Raw genomic sequence first — 17,237 nt, 5'->3', positions numbered from 1 at the left:
CTAGATAAATGTTACTTAATAACTTGACTACGTGTTCGTACTTTTTTTTTTTTTTTTAATACAGTCGAAGCATTTATTCCATCTGTCAAATATTATAACAAGTATGAATGATATTTTTTTTTTTTTTTTCAAGCAATCCATTCACAATCGCATCGACGTTCGTCGGTCATTTTCGAGGACATGCCTGTTTTTCGATAACGGTCGCAATTGCTGGGTATTAATCGGGACCATAAATCAGTCGGGGCTGGATCTCTATACGAGCGAATTAATCATCGTAATTAATGATTTGCCGGGGACGGACGGATGCGCGCACGGCCGTGGTACATATTAATTTTATATCGAGGCGCGTCTGCATTCTGATGGCGCGAGTGCGTGCTCTAAGAGCGCGATCACCGCGCCATTTGAAAACCGTCGGCCTTTCGGTAGCCAGGTATCACGGAGAGAGATTGCGAGTAACCCACCCCCCTCGCGAGCTTCGATTGACCTCTGAATAATCAAACACGCTGCCGATCGGGTTCCCCTGCTCGAGTCATCAGCTAGTACGAAGCGAGATCGAAGCCAATTATTGAATTATTCAGCCGGTTTATGCGCCAGTTAGAGTCAAACTTGTGTTATCTATCGAGAATGGAAATTACCGCGGCTAAAAGCGAGTTAACAGAAGTGGATGGTTGCCGAGGGTAAATCGCGTGGCGACCGAACAAAACGAGAGTGAGAGAGAAAGAGAGAGAGAGAGGGGGGGGGGGAATGGAAAATAACTGTAAGCAACTGGAAATTTACTATATACGAAGTTTGGTTGGTTCTCATCGATGGAAGGTGTACGGGATCAGAGGGATATTACGTTCAGAATTATGGTCAAAAGGAGATGTCGGCGCAAACAACAAGAAACGGCACGTAAAGGGAACGAACGTTTGATGGGCGAACGTTGTTCGTCAAGTTTAAGACTCGTTGACCGATGCACAACGAGAGGCACGACGCGTTTAAGCGACGTCGCGTTACCTCGCGCTACCATCGTAAATAGCTGGCTCGCAGATAAAATGACGCCTCCGCCCCAGCTTTACAATTTTCCTCGCGTAATTTAACTGAACGATCTCTTTGTCGAAGGTTACGCTTGCGAGGTTTCTCTGGTTTACGCGGAAACTCCGATTTGCAATCGGGCAGCGGTCGAGGTCTGTGATGGAGGACGGATTTCCATCCAGTAAAATGGCCCATAGCTCAAGAATTTTATTATTAATAGAGCATCGTCGCGGAACGGCTGAATTTCTGGGTCGGCTGATCCCTCGGAACGGTTGGATTTCTTTGTCATTGATTCTCGGATTACCGTCGTTCTGGGGGGATTCGAATGGACGTTTATCGTTGAATCGTCCGTTCTCAAACTGCCTTCTTCTTTCGCCTGTCTCCGTAGGAAACGAAATTAAGGCTGAAAAAACAGCTCTCGTTTTTTTTTTTTTTTTTTTTGATAAAAGCTAAGCCGACTATCAACGAGACTGGTTTCTTTCGGGAGTAATTTTTATCAGGGACTGACAGAGTATTACGTTGAGTACGCAGACTATGTGTTTCTTCGAACTCGGAAGAATCAGACTAGGTCACCGAGGCAAATTAAGGAAGAACCCGCCCCGACCATTTGGTTATCGCGTGTGTAATTTGGAAACGCGAACGATTTTCGTCGACATCGGCCTGGAAGATTGCCTGCAGCCGAAGAAATTCGAATAACCGTCTATCGTCCCGGCGACGTTGGCCGATTCCTTCCAGGCTGGAATGTGTGCCTGGCGTTCCCTCCGTGTTTCTCCCTCGTTCGTTCCTTCGCCGCGGAAACAGCAGCCGTGAAATGAAACGAAATCGATAATGGGATACGCTCGTGCGCGAATCGTCGCGAGATAAAAGCTGTTAAGGAGACAAAGTGCGTCGGGGAAAAATAGAAAGGAGAGAGAGAGAGAGAGAGAGAGACGTGGCGTTGCCGATAGTTGGCGAGGCAGTGAAAGGCGCAAAGGACCGCGCCTTCTTGGAGAAAACTCGTGGCTCGCTCGAATTCCGGTGGTTCCCGAACTTTTAAAAACGTCCCCACAGACCGAAACTAACTTGCCCAAGTGTCGTTCCCTCCCCCTGCTCACCACCGCCTTCGCCCACCCGCGACTTCTCGATAGCGATATGGCAACTTCGCCCCGGATACCGTTTTCCCCCTTTCTCACAGCGGACACCCAGCCATTTGTACGTTCGATGCATTATCCTACGAGGCTTCCACGATTTCCCCGTTTTTCCACTTTTCGCTTGACAAATGCGTAGAGCCGCTCCACTCCGCCATCTCGGACTTTTATCGACGATACTTCTGTCAGCAATTGAACGTAAGAGAATCTGTACTGCGATATGCTTCTTTTCGAAAGATTGACAGAACGAGGTAAGAGAGGGAAACTCTCGTCTGACAAGTGCGGCTGTTTGAGATTCTTATCACTTCTCCGTTAGCAGTCAAACGTAAATACATGCTGTACTTTACATGATTATAATATTTGGAATTCATAGGGATAAATAGATCTTTCGCTCGATAAACGTGAAACCCCGTTTCAGATTCTTATCGAAAGTGTTAATGTTTCCATTAACGTAACAAAATCCGTTCTACGACATAATTTGTCTGTTGAAGAGAATCAATAGAACGGTGGAGCGAAAAGGAGTTTTCACTTGACACACATGCGACTATTTTAGATTCTTACCGATAATAGCTACGAACCTAAGAAAATCCCCGCTCGTTACACGATGTGTTTCCCTTTTTTCAAGAGATTGACAGAATGGAAGAGCGTGATGGGGATAAGCGGGAGTTCGTAGTCCGAAAAAAGGGTATAGAGGGTAAAAATAGGGTGGAAAGTCGTTCGTGCACACGACAGGTTCCCCCGTGGCACGGCGTCGGCGACAAATCGATTCGTGCCTGGCAATTAAAGTCTTCCACGTTGGCGTGTACCTAGATGCGATCATTATCTGCGTCGTGATTGGCCCCGCTGCCGTCAAACAACCCCGCACAATGATTTTTATTCGCACGTATCGCGTATCCGTTGATTCAATAACGAAATGCACGCGTAAAAGGAAGATCGTTGGCCCCGTAGCGGCGGCTCGTTTTATTTTTGCCCTCCCGGGCGAAATAAAGCCTCGACAACGCTGGTTAACTGTAACTTTAAAAGCCAACCGGAGCACAGCCGAACACAACCAGAGCGCTCCTCTTTTATTTTTCCCTAGATTTTCTACCGAGCAATTTCTACCGCGCGCGGTAGCTACTTAATCTTTCGATCAATCGTGCGACGCGATAGATAGGTTATGCATTGCCTCTCGCCAAAAACGAGGTCTTCTGAAATTACAATGATTCATGCCGATAAGTTAGAATCGGTGGCCCCCGGCCTTCCTCCTTGGAGCCTGTCTAATATCGTCAAATACCGTGTATCGCACTATTTCTAGAATCTAATCGCGTCTCGCGTTATTTAACTGTTCGACAATTTGAACGGTGCAAACGCGTACGGTTCGATACGAAAAAAAAAAAAAGAAAATACACGCGAAAGACCATTTCCCGATCAACGTAATTTTAGCCACCTTCCCAATTTGTATAACGTCACAGGATCGTGTTTAATTACTCGTCGGTTTCAACAAAAACCTCGCATCGATTTGCCTGAATATTTGAAATTCGGCGAGAAACGCAATTATCGACCAGGCTGAATCGCGTTCGTTACCGATTCGATGAATCTTCGACCGCAGTTGGCGGCGATTCAATGTCTGGTGAATTTCTTCGAAACTCGCTCGAGAAGGTCGACTAATTATCAAGGGCAATTTAGTATGTATCGGGAGCGATGACGCGCAACCGCGGTGCTCAAGTGTAATGCCTCTCGTTATCGATAAATAGCTGGGGAGTTCTGGACGATTATATCGTCGGAATAATAACCGAGGCCGACCTAACTTCGCGAGGTATTACGGATAGAGGCTCGGTTGAACGGCTGGATGCTTTTCAAGCGGAGGCTTGCACGTGCCTTCGTTATCCGGAAAGGTCTTTCACCTCGTGTCGTCAAGCCTCTCCGATAATATCAGGGGCTGCGATTTTTCGAAACGTTGAACGTGTGAGAATTTTCAGTCCTGAAAAATATCTCGATTCCAAGTGTTTCCATTCGATTGCGAATATTCGCGAATTAACACGGTGGTGGTTTCATTTGTTAAAGAAAAAAAAAAAGAATTAAAAAAAATGAAAGGCTGAATCTTTGAAGCGTTCGAGTTGATACTCGCGATATAATGTACCGTCGTTCCATTGATTACTCCGATGATGCGGTAGCTGATCGCGTAACAAAGACACTTACGCTCGAAAAGCGTATCTGCCGGTTGGAATCTGCCGATTGGAAGTGGGTGTGCTATCGGCGGGTCGATCGAACGATTGTCAAATATTTGAAAATAAAGCGATCAATTTTTATAGAATCCGATCTGGTTTTGCCGCGAAGAAAAAGAGAAAAAGGGAAAAAGGAAGATTACGATAGGCGCTCGCTCCCGTGCAAAGAGCGGGAAGGAAAGCGGGATACTTCCGGTTTAATTAAATCGAGCGGAATATCATTGTCAATGCGTGCCCGCCGCGCTTCTTTCATCTCGTAATTCTGATTTATTCGGCCTGTACACCGCGCCGATGCGAGGGGCAATCGAAACCTTTATCGAAGTTAAATGTATCAGCACGCTGACAAGAAAAATTGCAACAAATTCATACTGTCCGCGTTATAACGAGAATCGTCGTCGTGCAAAGGAATCGAGAGATCGGGGAAAAAAAAAAAAAAAAAAAAAAACAAGAAGAGGAAATATGGAAACTTTGTGAGAAACGGACAAACCGTATTAATAGCTATCATCGGTTTGAAAGGAGTATTAGTTCCTTTCTGGTTACCCGCGGCGAGCGCCGGCGAAACGGGGCCGATTAAACGGGCGAACGAGTTTTTCGATCTTTTTTTTTTTTCCGCGCGGAGGAATCCTGTTGTTTCGCGAAATACGATTATGCCGGATGATTAGCTGAGCACGATAACATCATCAGCTCGGCGATCATACTTCGCAACAGGATCTGGATTTATTCCGGCGAGACAGCGGGGCTTACACGACCTTCTATCGAAATTAAACAGGGATTTCGCGTTCCCGTTGACCCCCTTTTCCGTTCGTGTTACACACGCCTCGCGTTACTACGCGTGCACGCGTCCACATCGACGCCGACGCATAACTTCACCTCCTCCCCTACGCCGTATGTGTGTGTGTGTGTGTATGCATCGCGCGAACCGGCGAACATTTTAATCGCGTTCCAGCGAATTCCACGGGAAATCCCTTGCAAATCCCTGAGGCGTGGCTCCCGCGAACTTCGTTGTCCGACGGAACAGTGATTTTTCGCGCCATTGCACGCGTCCGAACGATAATCTGGATGCTTCTTGTCGGATTTTCTCGTTGTACGCGATTCCTTCGACATCGGAGCTCGCGGCAGCGATCCTGTTCCTTTCTCGTCCGTTCGACAACACGAACCGTTTTCGAATCCGTTTTATCCGGGAAACGTACAGAGGACATACCGTTAAAAGAGATTACGTTTCGCGTCCACGAAAATGTTTGATCGGCTTTGATTAACGTGAAAGCTCGTTGACCGGACTTTCCCAGCTTAAACTTGCGCGAAAATGTGATATCCGTTTCGGTGTTATTCGGTCTCGTGAATGCAAGGAGAGTAGAGAGTACGCGAATGAAATAAGGTCGAGAGGAGTAATAGTTGATGGTAAAATCAGTGCGTAGAAAGTCGGACCGTGAATGGGAGGAACATTTTAATCGTGGCCGAAACGAACGATCGACGAGCCAGTTTGAGGGAAAATCCCCGAACAAATTCTGACGCGGACTGATATTCCTGACGAGGATCAAGCATCGTCCGCATCGTCGGCTGCGCCCCGAAAACGATAACATCTCATGATCTGCTGGTCAGCTACGGATGAACAGCAGCGGCGCACGAGTTCCCTGCCGAACCGATAATTGAAAATCACTGTCCCATATATCGATTCGCAGGATTGTCCGGTGGTACGCAGCGGGCTTCTTCCTCATCCTCCGTCCTCTCGCCGTTCGTTTGCTCTATTACTCTTCGGCTCGTCCGCTTTTCTCCCGATCGACTGTCGAGCCGCGGCGAGCAAACGAAGTTACGAATTTTTGGTCGAGATTTTCCCGTCGGTTTTATTTGTTTATTAAACGGACGACAGAGTGCTGCTGTTACCGGGCGAGAGGCGAGACGTTGCAAGGTTACAAACCCCGAATCACGTCCGATAAAAAAGGCAGGGAAACGGGGACAAAGCGGGGCATGAAAATGGGAATAACGAAGTTTCGGGGACAAGGGAGAGTTTTCTGTACGGTGATGTGATCAAAGGAACGACAGATTGTACGGCGATCTCGGCGCCCGGCTAAAAGATTATAAAAAGAGATGCAAAATTGCATCGTTAGTCGATGTAAATTCTTGCTCTCTTCTCTACGACCGTGCCAGTCGATACCGAATTCCTATTGTTCGCTGGATAAACAGACGGAAGCATCGCCGGTAGCTTGTAACTGCGCGAAAGGAGATTAGACGTTCATCCGTTTTCCTACAGTTTTTCTTATCCGGCGTCAATTCGATACTCGCCGAGGGGAATAAGAATCCGATCCGATAATTCGCGTTAACGTTTGCCGGCTCGAAATTTTCGGTGTCGATTCGATTTCTTCCCCCCTTTTTACGATCATTCTCACTATCGGCGAACGATGAATCTTTCATCTGGAGAACGTATTTTCTTTTTTCTTCTTTTTTTTGTTGCGTGTGGATTTCTCCGAAACTAAACGCACGTGCGACTTTTAAAATTACACGTTGCGCGCTCTTTTTGCGTGGTAAGAGCATTGAAAAATCACGGTATCTTTCTCTGCGAGGTAAAAAGCAAGGCGAGAGGCAGAATGGCGTATAATGAAAAGGCACGCTTCTACTCTACGCGACTGATTTAAACGTCCCGAGATAATTCGCAAAGTCTATTCTACCCTGTGAAAACGTTTTCTATCCGTCGAAGCTTTCCAAAGAAAGTCACAAAGGACACGCAAACTCCGAGTTTATTTAGAATTCGCATTTTGGAAATTCTTCCGCAGCATTGTGCCCGAACGAGCTTCGCGATATTTGTCCATTAATTAATCGAACGCAGTACCGTGGCAATAGAAATTAAAATAGAAATTAAAAGGTTCCTCGGCGTGAATTAACCCTGTAATTCGATTGTCCGGAAATTAATCGAACCGTGAGAGTGTCACTTCAATTGCCAATGGCATTTGAGGTATTTATCGGTCCGAGTTCGCCGGATGTGCACGCATAGTGAGTACAGTTCGATGTTGATTATAATATAAAATTCCTATCCTGTCGGATTCATTTGCAGAGACGAACGAGAAAACCGATGGTGACGGGTTGCCGGTATCGCGGAAATGGTACAACAATAATTTGCAATTTGTAGATTGTAGATTATTAACATGTGCGGTTTTATTAAATGATATCTATTATTTTGTCGCTTTACCGCACCGTTTGTGATGGACTTAACCTGGTAAAATGGGCCATTTGCGTAAACAACGATGTAATCGTTGCCACGCTCGTGTTCGAAATATCGTTGGGAAATTCAAAGTGGATAATTTTCACGTGAATGATCATCGGTTAATCCGATCTTTCGCACAGTGAGAAAAATTTCAAGCTGTCAAAGACAAGCAAACTAAAAAGAACGTGCCGAGAGATGTTACTGCTGCGTTATCGTTACGTCGAAACAAACGACGGAAGTATAGCCTCGTGTTTCCGATAGTACCGGAACGAGAAGAATCCATTTCGCGAGGAAAAGAAAAGAACGCGGGACAGAACGTGTAATATCGACTCGGTTAAGCGTGGCTAGTTTGAAAAGGGACGGGAAGGGTGGAAAGAAGGCCGAGAACGACGAGAACAGAGGAGCGGCGTAAGGCGGCGGAAGTAACCGCTCAGGCGGAAGTTCCAATTGCCAGCTAGATCTATATATAATAAGACAGGGGGAGTTATACTTTCTGCTTCAGGTGTCGTAACGCAATTCGAGTGCAAAAGTTTCGGCCCCTTCCACCGGCACCCTTCCGGAATTATCTCCAGCACCTTTCGTCCACCATCCTCGAGATAATTAAATATATCCGTGCACTGAAATGCCCAAACGGATTTTCTCCGGACGAAGCCGGCTACGATAAAGGATTTTCTCCCGCCGAGGCGGAACTCGGAATTGAAGGGGGAAAGTTTTCTTTGCTTGTCCTTTTGCGTTAGATCCACATTCTCCCGCGATTTCGAAACCCGGCAAATAGAGTCTGATTCCCAATCCCCTGTAACGCCTTTTCTCTCTCCAATGAAATAACGATTAAAGGAATATGGGTTCGCGTCGATCAAGCCGATGCGATCGAAGGTGAGAGGCTCTACCTTATTTAACTTGGAAGTACGCTTCCGTGATGCGACCTCGAACTTTGAATGGCCTTAGCCATGAATGACATTGCAACAATGATCCTATATAGTGGTGTGTATACCTAAACGTGTAAAGAAGGAATCGTAATGTTTCCCCTTGTTTCTAACGAAGACATCGAAGCTTTCTAGATAAATGTTACTTAATAACTTGACTACGTGTTCGTACTTTTTTTTTTTTTTTAATACAGTCGAAGCATTTATTCCATCTGTCAAATATTATAACAAGTATGAATGATATTCTTTTTTTTTTTTTACCATATATGTGAAGAAATGTAGTCTGTTAACAACAGTTACCTCTTTTAACTTAAACGAAAACGACGATTTCAGAAAAGATATTCAACGCTCGCGGTAATTCAAAGCTACGATAATTTAGTGCCTCGAAAAATCTGATTCAGGGGAACGCGGTGAAATTTTCCGGTATAGTGGTAGCGGTCCGTCGGACCGGCACCATGGCACGAGCAGAGTGTGGCTTTGGAAAATTGTTGCAGAGGCTGCAGTCCTCTTGGGAGGAGCCATTAAGTTTCATTTTTTTCTCTCGTTCCTCGCCCTCTCGCAATTGGGTTAGCCGCGCGAACTTCCACTCCATAAAGTTAGCTACCACCGAAGGACGATAATTATTATGCCGCATAGCGCGACTACGGCTTGCGCCACAGCACTGCGACAACTAGGTGCTTTGGGACCTTGTTCCCGTCCACTTTACCCGCGAAACCATCTTTGGTAAGAATGCCGTTCCTATTCTTTTCTTCTCGTGTGCAATGTGCGTTGCCACCTGTCTGCGCTCGATCATTTACAATTCAATTGAATTACTTGCCATCGAGCTGCTTGAAAGCACGTTTATCTTTTCTTCTTCTATTAAACGTGTCAGCGAGAAACAATTTTTCGTTTTTTTTTTTTTTTTTTTTTAAATTGAGACCATTACAAGACTGGCGAGTTATTATGCAACAGAGGTAAACAAAGTTGGATGCCTTCAGAAATGACTGAAGGTTTTCTAGAACTGTCGGAGGGAATGGCACGTTGGAATCATCCCGATTGGGAAGCCAGGCACGTATTTTAAAGGCAGTGAGGTCGGTTAGAAATTAGTATACCCCGTCTTCGTCTACGGTGTCTACGACTTTTTAATTTATTCAAGAAAAGTTTGCCAGAATTCGCGTAGTTCGAAGCTCGGCTCTTCAGGATCCCCGCCTGAATACCGACCGACTATTCAAGCAAGTAGATGCACCGTTTGTTATTTTTGCGTTCCGTTCCATTAAATCTTTCCCACTGTTCTCATTTTCCCGGAGACGTTCGCTCCTATAAGACACGAGCACGAAACGAAATGAAATATTCTTCACGAGAAATCTCTAGTCTACGCCGAGCGAATTTATCTACGAAACAGCTTGCCGCTACATGTTCCCAGCAGATTGTTGAATTTCTTAAAAGCCGACAACTCGTTCTCTCCGGGGAATCTATTATATTTATCAGGATATCGTCGATGAATCTCAACGAGCCACGAGCTAACAACTAACCTAGATCGGCTAACGTTTTTACACGACGGTGAAAATCTGCCGGCCATCGGTCACCATTGTAACGGAAGGCTGATTTTCAAACGTGGCTGAAAGCGAACAGGAACAAGCGAAGCCAGGTGACCGCGTTCGCGACGTGTACACGCTGGTGTACGCGTGCGCTCGCACAGCTGGACTTTATCGCGGTCGCGTGCGATCGTGAATCATAATGCGTCGCGAGATTACACATTACGCGCCTCCCTATCTAGCCACTCGTAACGCATTACTGTCCGAGTGGGTTCGTCAATGTGCCGGCGAACTGGATTATGGCTGTATCCGTGGCAATGCTTTATCGTTCTGTAACGCTCGCGTGTCGCTCGTTTTCTCTCCCTTCGTTCTTCTCTCGTTCACGTGTTTCACTCTCACGGAAATAAAACGCTCGACCTGGCCATGAGACCCTTTCGCGACGAATACTCCGGTTTCGTATCGATTTGACGAAGTGTGTTTGCTCGGGTCGCGCGAGTATCGTGCCGTGCGGGTTATTCCGCGTCGCTTTGTTTCCCCTTGTTCCTATCGTTTCCCGTAGATTCTCGAACCCTTGCCGGACGCCGTTTCTTTCGCCGTTCCCTTTCCCATCTGTTCAAAACATTTCAAGCATTCTGTCACGGACATATCTATTTCGGGACTATCAAATGTATTCGAAACTAGGGACACCAAGTTGAAAAGAGATCTAATTTTCGAGAATTCGCGATCGCTTCAACGAGAATTGTCTAGCCTCTCGTCGAGAAAAGAGAACACGGTAGGGGATCCGACAATTAACAGAGTCTAATAGAATTACTCGGAAGATTATATTAGCGCATCGCTGATAATAATGTCAGTCCACACGAACGTGGTAATATCGCGTTACAGCGCTACCGTTGGATATTAGTAACATCATCAAATGTTAGTTCTGTTAAGCGACGTATATCAGTTGAGCGAATAATCATCCATTGTCTATAGATTTTTCGATTGGATGAGATACGATGTGCTACGCAGTCAGTCCGGCAATACCGGCGGTGCTCGCTTTCGACGCGAGTAAATCACGATTAATCGCAATTTCATGGACGTTCCGCGTAAGTCATGAAATTAATGTAACGATATAACTCGCGATTACGTATTACGTGGCCGCGTATCTCTCCACTTATTACCGTTGCACCGTTAGCCCCGCTAGTTCAATATGCTGGCAATACGCGGCTGTTCTCATGCTTTATCGCGTGGCTATAAACCGCCGATACACTAGGGAATAAGGAGTGCCAGCCCTCGATAGAAATATACTCGTTGCGATACTCGTACCTATATTGTTTCGCGCAGTATTACGCGTCTGCAATTAGGTTGTGCGGATCTTTCGCGTAACACAATATCGTGCTCTTCGACCCACACGAGCTGTCGCTCCCCCCAAAAACATGAGAAATATTCAACACGTTGGGAGAGTCCTCCTTCGTGACATCGACACTCGACTATGATCAATGGGGGTTGCCTCGAGAACCGATCTAGGTCACGAGCAATCGCTATGCGAACCGAAGGTATCTATAGCATTGTGCAAGCTGAACGATTCGGCTTTGGCCGCGATATTTTCGCCTTTTCCTTCGAACGTTGTCTTTTTTTCTTTTCGCTGGTCCACCGGTTTGTTTCCCTCGTGTGTTCGTTGGACACGAATGCTCGAACGTGGCAAAAAGCGAATGCGGAAAAGAGACGAGCCGCTGCCTGGCGCGTTTAAAAACAAACGTCTCATTATAAGGCGGCGCCGAAAAGAAAGACGGCATAGTAGCGATGAATAATTATCTAGCTGGAAGAAGCGAAATGGAAAAAGTAGCGAGTTCAAGAGCAACGGAAGTTAAATGGAAATATTATTCTACTTTGCCCGCGCGCGTTTTACTAACCATTCTTCTGCTGCTCTTTTTTAAAGACTCCTATTATTTTAGCTCTTTTCATCGTTTCGATAAATTGTTTTTAAATACTTAGCTTCGTCAGCGTAATTAGCCGCGACGAATTATAAATCTAATAACTGGTGTCTCTGCTTTTGTTTTAATATCTTAACGGAATGACCTATTTTTTAGGTTATGTCATTCTGCGATATAGCGAGTGTGAAACATTTATTGTGTTACAATATATATATATATATATATATATTGCATGTTATATTATATACATGTAATGTAATACGTAATGTAATAATGTATGGAAATAATTCGAATAAGTGAATTTAAGACGTACAATCACAGTATATCAAAAAATAATTTTTGAAATAAGAAATAGATTAACATTCTGCTCACCGAACGACGATGGATGTAGCAATCTTTGTATCCTTTCAGAAATAGCACTTTTGCCTCAGATTGACACTTTATATCTTCAATTGTTTCCACTTTCGATTCACTACTTGTTAAAACACGAACGAAGCGATGAATTATGGGAGAAATATATTCAAACGGTATGGAGATACATACAGATCCAACGCAGCAACTGTTTCAAAATTCATATACCCAAACAATTGAAAAAAAAATTATAGCAACTAGCAATTTAAAGCAAATAAGAACAGAAAATATCTTACACTTCATCAACACTTTCTTGATTGGAAAATATATTTTTTACGTACTATGAATTAGACGAATAAAAGTTTTCGTTTGATTTACAATAGTGACAATAGGTACGACTGTGATACCATCTATGTTTGCAAACTTAAAACACCTTAAAAAGATAGACGAGCTTTGTCGCGCCGGGCTTGTGAAAAGTGGTCGTGTAAGCGTCATTATACTTAATGTAGATGACATAAAACAAATTTATATTCCAAATGCATAGTTCCATCATTTCATATCCCCAACTATTTCTAGTTTCGATTCATTACTTGTCCAAACACGAATGAAATGATTGACTATGAGAGAAATATGTTCAAATGGTATGGATATACACTTGGGTCCAACGTAACAACTATTTTACAAGTTTAGATATTCCAAAGATTCATTAAAAAATCATATTTCTAGTAATTTAAGGAAAATAGGAACAAAAAATATCTCAAAATCCTCATCGACATCTTTTCAATTAAAAAATATATTTTTCGAGTATCGTAATTAGACGAATGAAAGCTTTCATTTGATTAGTCGGATATGACCACGGCGCCATCTGTGCTGGAAATTTGAACTATCTAAAAAGACAAATCTTTGTCGTGCCAGGCTTGTGAGAAACGATCGTACGAGCGTCATTTTATTTCATGTAAGTAACATAAAACAAATTTGCATTTAAAATGCACAGTTTCCATCACTTTATATCCTCAATTATTTCTAGTTTCGATTCATTACTTGTCCAAACACGAATGAAATGATTGACTATGAGAGAAATATATTCAAATGGTATATATATTCAAATGGAGATACATTGGGTCCAATTTTACAAATTTACATATTCCGAAGGTTCATTAAAAAATCATATTTCTAGTAATTTAAACCGGAACAAGAAATATCTCAGAACACTCATCGACATCTTCTTGGTTAGAAAATATATTTTTCGAGTTCCATAATTAGACGAATGAAAACTTCCATTTGATTAGCCGGGCACGACCGCGACGCCATCTACGCTGCAAATTTGAAACACTTAAAGAGATAGACTAGTTTCTCTCGTGCCGGGCTTGCGGAAAACGGTCGTACGAGCGTCGTTCTACTTCATGTAAGTAACATGAAACAAATTTACATTTACGGCAAAAACGCACAGTTCCATCACGGGACGTTGTAAACTTCCAACGGCGTGTCCGTATACGTTGTTAAACATTCATATTTTCTCGCACGCATGAAATATTCCGTGGAAAGTTTCCTTTGGCGTCCCGTGGCCCGCGTTATTTTTCGTTTCGCGACTCAAAACAATAGAAGAAGGAAATTGCCATGTTTGTTTGGCCTCGTTTGCTTTCTCTCGGTAGCACGCTCCGATACATCCGCGGAATACTAGTTAGAATAAGGACAGCGGAGCATTTGAGCCAGGTGACGTATCTTTTTGAACCGTTATTGCGTCTTAATAATTCGTGACACAGTAATGGCCGCCTAATTCGTGTTCACCGGTCATATATTCTTGCACTGGCGTTCACCGAGTACGAAGCGGCTCGTATCACGTCGTGCGTGCATTAAGCAAAGACATTTTTCATACTCTTGAACTCGTAGCCCGGCATCTGTCGACTACGGTTCGTTTCGAAATATCTTGGCCGTGCATCGGGCCAGAGATCAGCCAGTGAATAATGCGTCCGCGAAGTCGTAAAAACGGGGTCGGAAGTGGTGATCCTTACCGTAGTGGAAGTCGAAAGAGCGGAGCCGTGTTAAAAGGTTTGAATTCGATTTACGATTCGAAAAGTCCGTCTATCTTCCTGGCGCAGTGCACCAGGGTACGCACGGACAACTGCCACGAGAGAGGGGATATATGTATATGTATGTATATATGTATATATATATACATATATATATATGTACATACGAGATAGTACATTTTTTCATGGCTGTTTCCAGCGGCAGCGAACGTTTCGTAATTAATTACAGCGGAGCGCGCTCTTCTTTTATCGACTACCGTTTCACGAGTGGCTCGTAAAAATCTGCGAAGGTCCGTGCAGTTTTCCTGTCTCTTCCGTGCCTCGCTTTCCACTCTCCCTCGGCTTTCGTTTTTCCCCGCGTGTGGTCGCCGCTTTTAAAATTTTTTTCATTCTTTTTCTTCTCCTTTTTTCTTTATCAACTCGCAACGATGCACATAAGAAGTGAATGAATAATTTCGAACGTCGAGGTGGCCGGTTGCGAAGTTACTCGAATCGGAAATCTCGATCGCTTACCCTTAATACGTTCCGTGCTTTCGTTTTCAATCTGCGTACTTTTTTTTTTTTTTTTTTTTTTTTTTTTAATGGGGCTGCACGGACAGAAGTTACGTAAATATTTTATTTTCCCCGCGTGTTGTTGACTTTTCCCTTATGTTGGTGAAAAATGAAATTGCGTTACCACACGGATCTTTGCGTTACCGCTCGTATCAAACTAGCCCACCATTGTAATTCCGATTATTCGTTTATCTTGATTCGTGCCGCGCGATATCGAGTGATATGAAAAAAACATGAAAAAAGCCGCTTGCGAAGGACATCTCGATCGTTTATGTTTTTGTTTGTTTGCGTTTCAATAAACGCGATTTTTCGTGACTGAATTATTCCGCTATTACTACTATCTATAAATAATAAAAATGTTTTGCAAGAATGGAGTATTAAATTACAGTCGTAACCTACCATTGTTTTCCTCGCGACAATATTCTCTCTTTCCTGCCCCACTTTATTTTTCCAATTGTTTCGGTCGATTCGTTTGAATATCTTCGATTTCCTATAATCACGGTACACATCGACGTTCCATTATGTATGGTTTCTTAGAAACGCGATGGTGATAAGGATTTTCCACGCGATAGAAGCTTGATTCGCTCACCTTTTTTCGCTCCTTCATCCTGTAAAATGTATCTTCTCGTAAAAATAAAATTTAAAAAAAAAAAAAAAAAAAGAAAAAAGAAAGACGACACTTTATCTCTTCTTTATTGCTAACATCTGCCACGATATTTCTGCTTTCAGGATCCGACATCAAAGTACCGGTCGCAATACTGAACTGTCTTTACGCGCGTCAATTGTGCTTCGAGGATCCATCCTGCAGCGCCATTCTCGAGATTATACCGAGGGTCTGTGGTCCAGAACTGGGTGAGTGCCAAGTAAACTACTCTTTTAAATTTCTTCTTAACCGATGTTAGAGTAACGGGAGGAGGTAAACATTTTTACACGTCGGGAACAGGAACGAATTCGATTCGTTGTAGGGCTTTCGTTAGAGACGGAATCAATTTCCGAATCGGCTCGCCTCCGTTTCCCCTGATTTAAATAATTACAGACGAGGGGCGTACGATTGGATCAAGCGAGAGACGAAGGTGTCGCGAAGTCGAACGGTGTCGAGTAGTGGAAGGCAGCATTCCCTTAGCCAATGTAACGAGAAGTGAAAAAAAAGAAAAAAAAAATCGGGACAGACTAGGGATACGGTCGACGACCTCGTTCTTTTCGCACTTCTTCTTTCTCTTCCCTTTCGTACAATCGCGTTCTCTTTTTCTTCTTGCTCTCTCTCTCTCTCTCTTTCTCTCTCTTTTCAAATCTTTTCTTCTCTCTTATTGCATTCGTAGAAATTGCAATGGAAATCAGTTTGTACGCTGCGCCGTGTCGATCTCCTTATCTTATTGGGGAACTACGTATCAATAAACGTAGTGTACTATAGACGATGATATTCTTTTGACTTTATTTTATTTTAGAAAAGGTCACACGACTAATTTGATATTTTGGACACGGTTACGTGATTGACTGCGTGATTGATTCGGTCAAAGCATTTCTGTATCGGCACGTTCATTTATAAATCCGTTGTACCGGATTAATTTCTTAAAAGTCAGCATCCCAATTTCATTATACATAGCTGGAGATGGATCAATCATGCGTCTGTGGACGTCTTGTTTATCGAGAACCAATAGCTATATCCGTGGAATCAGCGCAATCTGAATAAAATCTCGACTGAGAGCTACAGGAAATCCAATACAAATAATTAGAACATTACTGGCATCGTTTCATATTCATGGCACGTTGTCAGAGCGATGCCGTTCCGATTCCGTTTCTCGCCGCAATCTTTCTTCCCGAATAAAACGCTCAGTCGTGTCGCGTGAATAATTAAATCCAAACCGTGGCGCTACCAGATTAAATCTCGAACTTTTTGAATATTACGTATCCTCTAATCAGGTGTTCTTCTTTTTCCTTCCACCACCGCCCTCCACGTCCCTTTTTCCCCGTGCTCGTATTTTTACACGTCGCGCGAGTTATAACTCGGGCAACTGCATTACGAAGTTTACGCGCCGGGGGAATTACGTTTAAATTTAATGAACGATCCCGAAAATCGGGGCAAATACAGGCGTAACGTCGCTCGGAAATTAAAACAAACAGACGGATGGCTCGTCTGCATAATAATGGAATTAGATGCGTTTTACTTTAACGAAAGTAAAAGGCAGACAAGGCCGTTAAAACGTGCTCTTTCATACGCGTCTCGGGAAAATGGGATTAATTCGTATTTAATTTACCGAGTAAACGAGGCTGGAAGCGTGATATCGTCGGTGGTACACGTGCGACCGCGAGCATTAACAGGGAAACGCTTTGCAAAGGGAAGTAGATTAACATGCGGAACCCCTCCTGTGAATTACGTGTAATTGAAAAAAAACACTGTGTCACGATTGGATCG

General features: G+C 43.8%; 1 protein-coding gene across 1 annotated transcript in view; it reads left to right on the top strand.

The window, feature by feature from the left end:
- The window catches only part of LOC122536888, a 130,777-nt gene extending 115,044 nt beyond the window's left edge, over positions 1-15,733 (top strand). Inside the window, exon 2 of the mRNA XM_043669663.1 lies at positions 15,554-15,733. Within this exon, the coding sequence (XP_043525598.1) occupies positions 15,554-15,726 (173 nt within the window). The 3' untranslated portion in view covers positions 15,727-15,733. The remainder of the gene's footprint in view (positions 1-15,553) is intronic.
- Positions 15,734-17,237: the final 1,504 nt, after the last annotated feature.

Source organism: Frieseomelitta varia, unplaced genomic scaffold (assembly GCF_011392965.1).
Source record: "Frieseomelitta varia isolate USP_RPSP 00005682 unplaced genomic scaffold, Fvar_1.2 scaffold_875, whole genome shotgun sequence".
Classification (NCBI taxonomy): Eukaryota; Metazoa; Arthropoda; class Insecta; order Hymenoptera; family Apidae; genus Frieseomelitta; species Frieseomelitta varia.
Note: the sequence above shows the minus strand (reverse complement) of the source record. Positions and strands in the feature narration are given on the sequence as shown.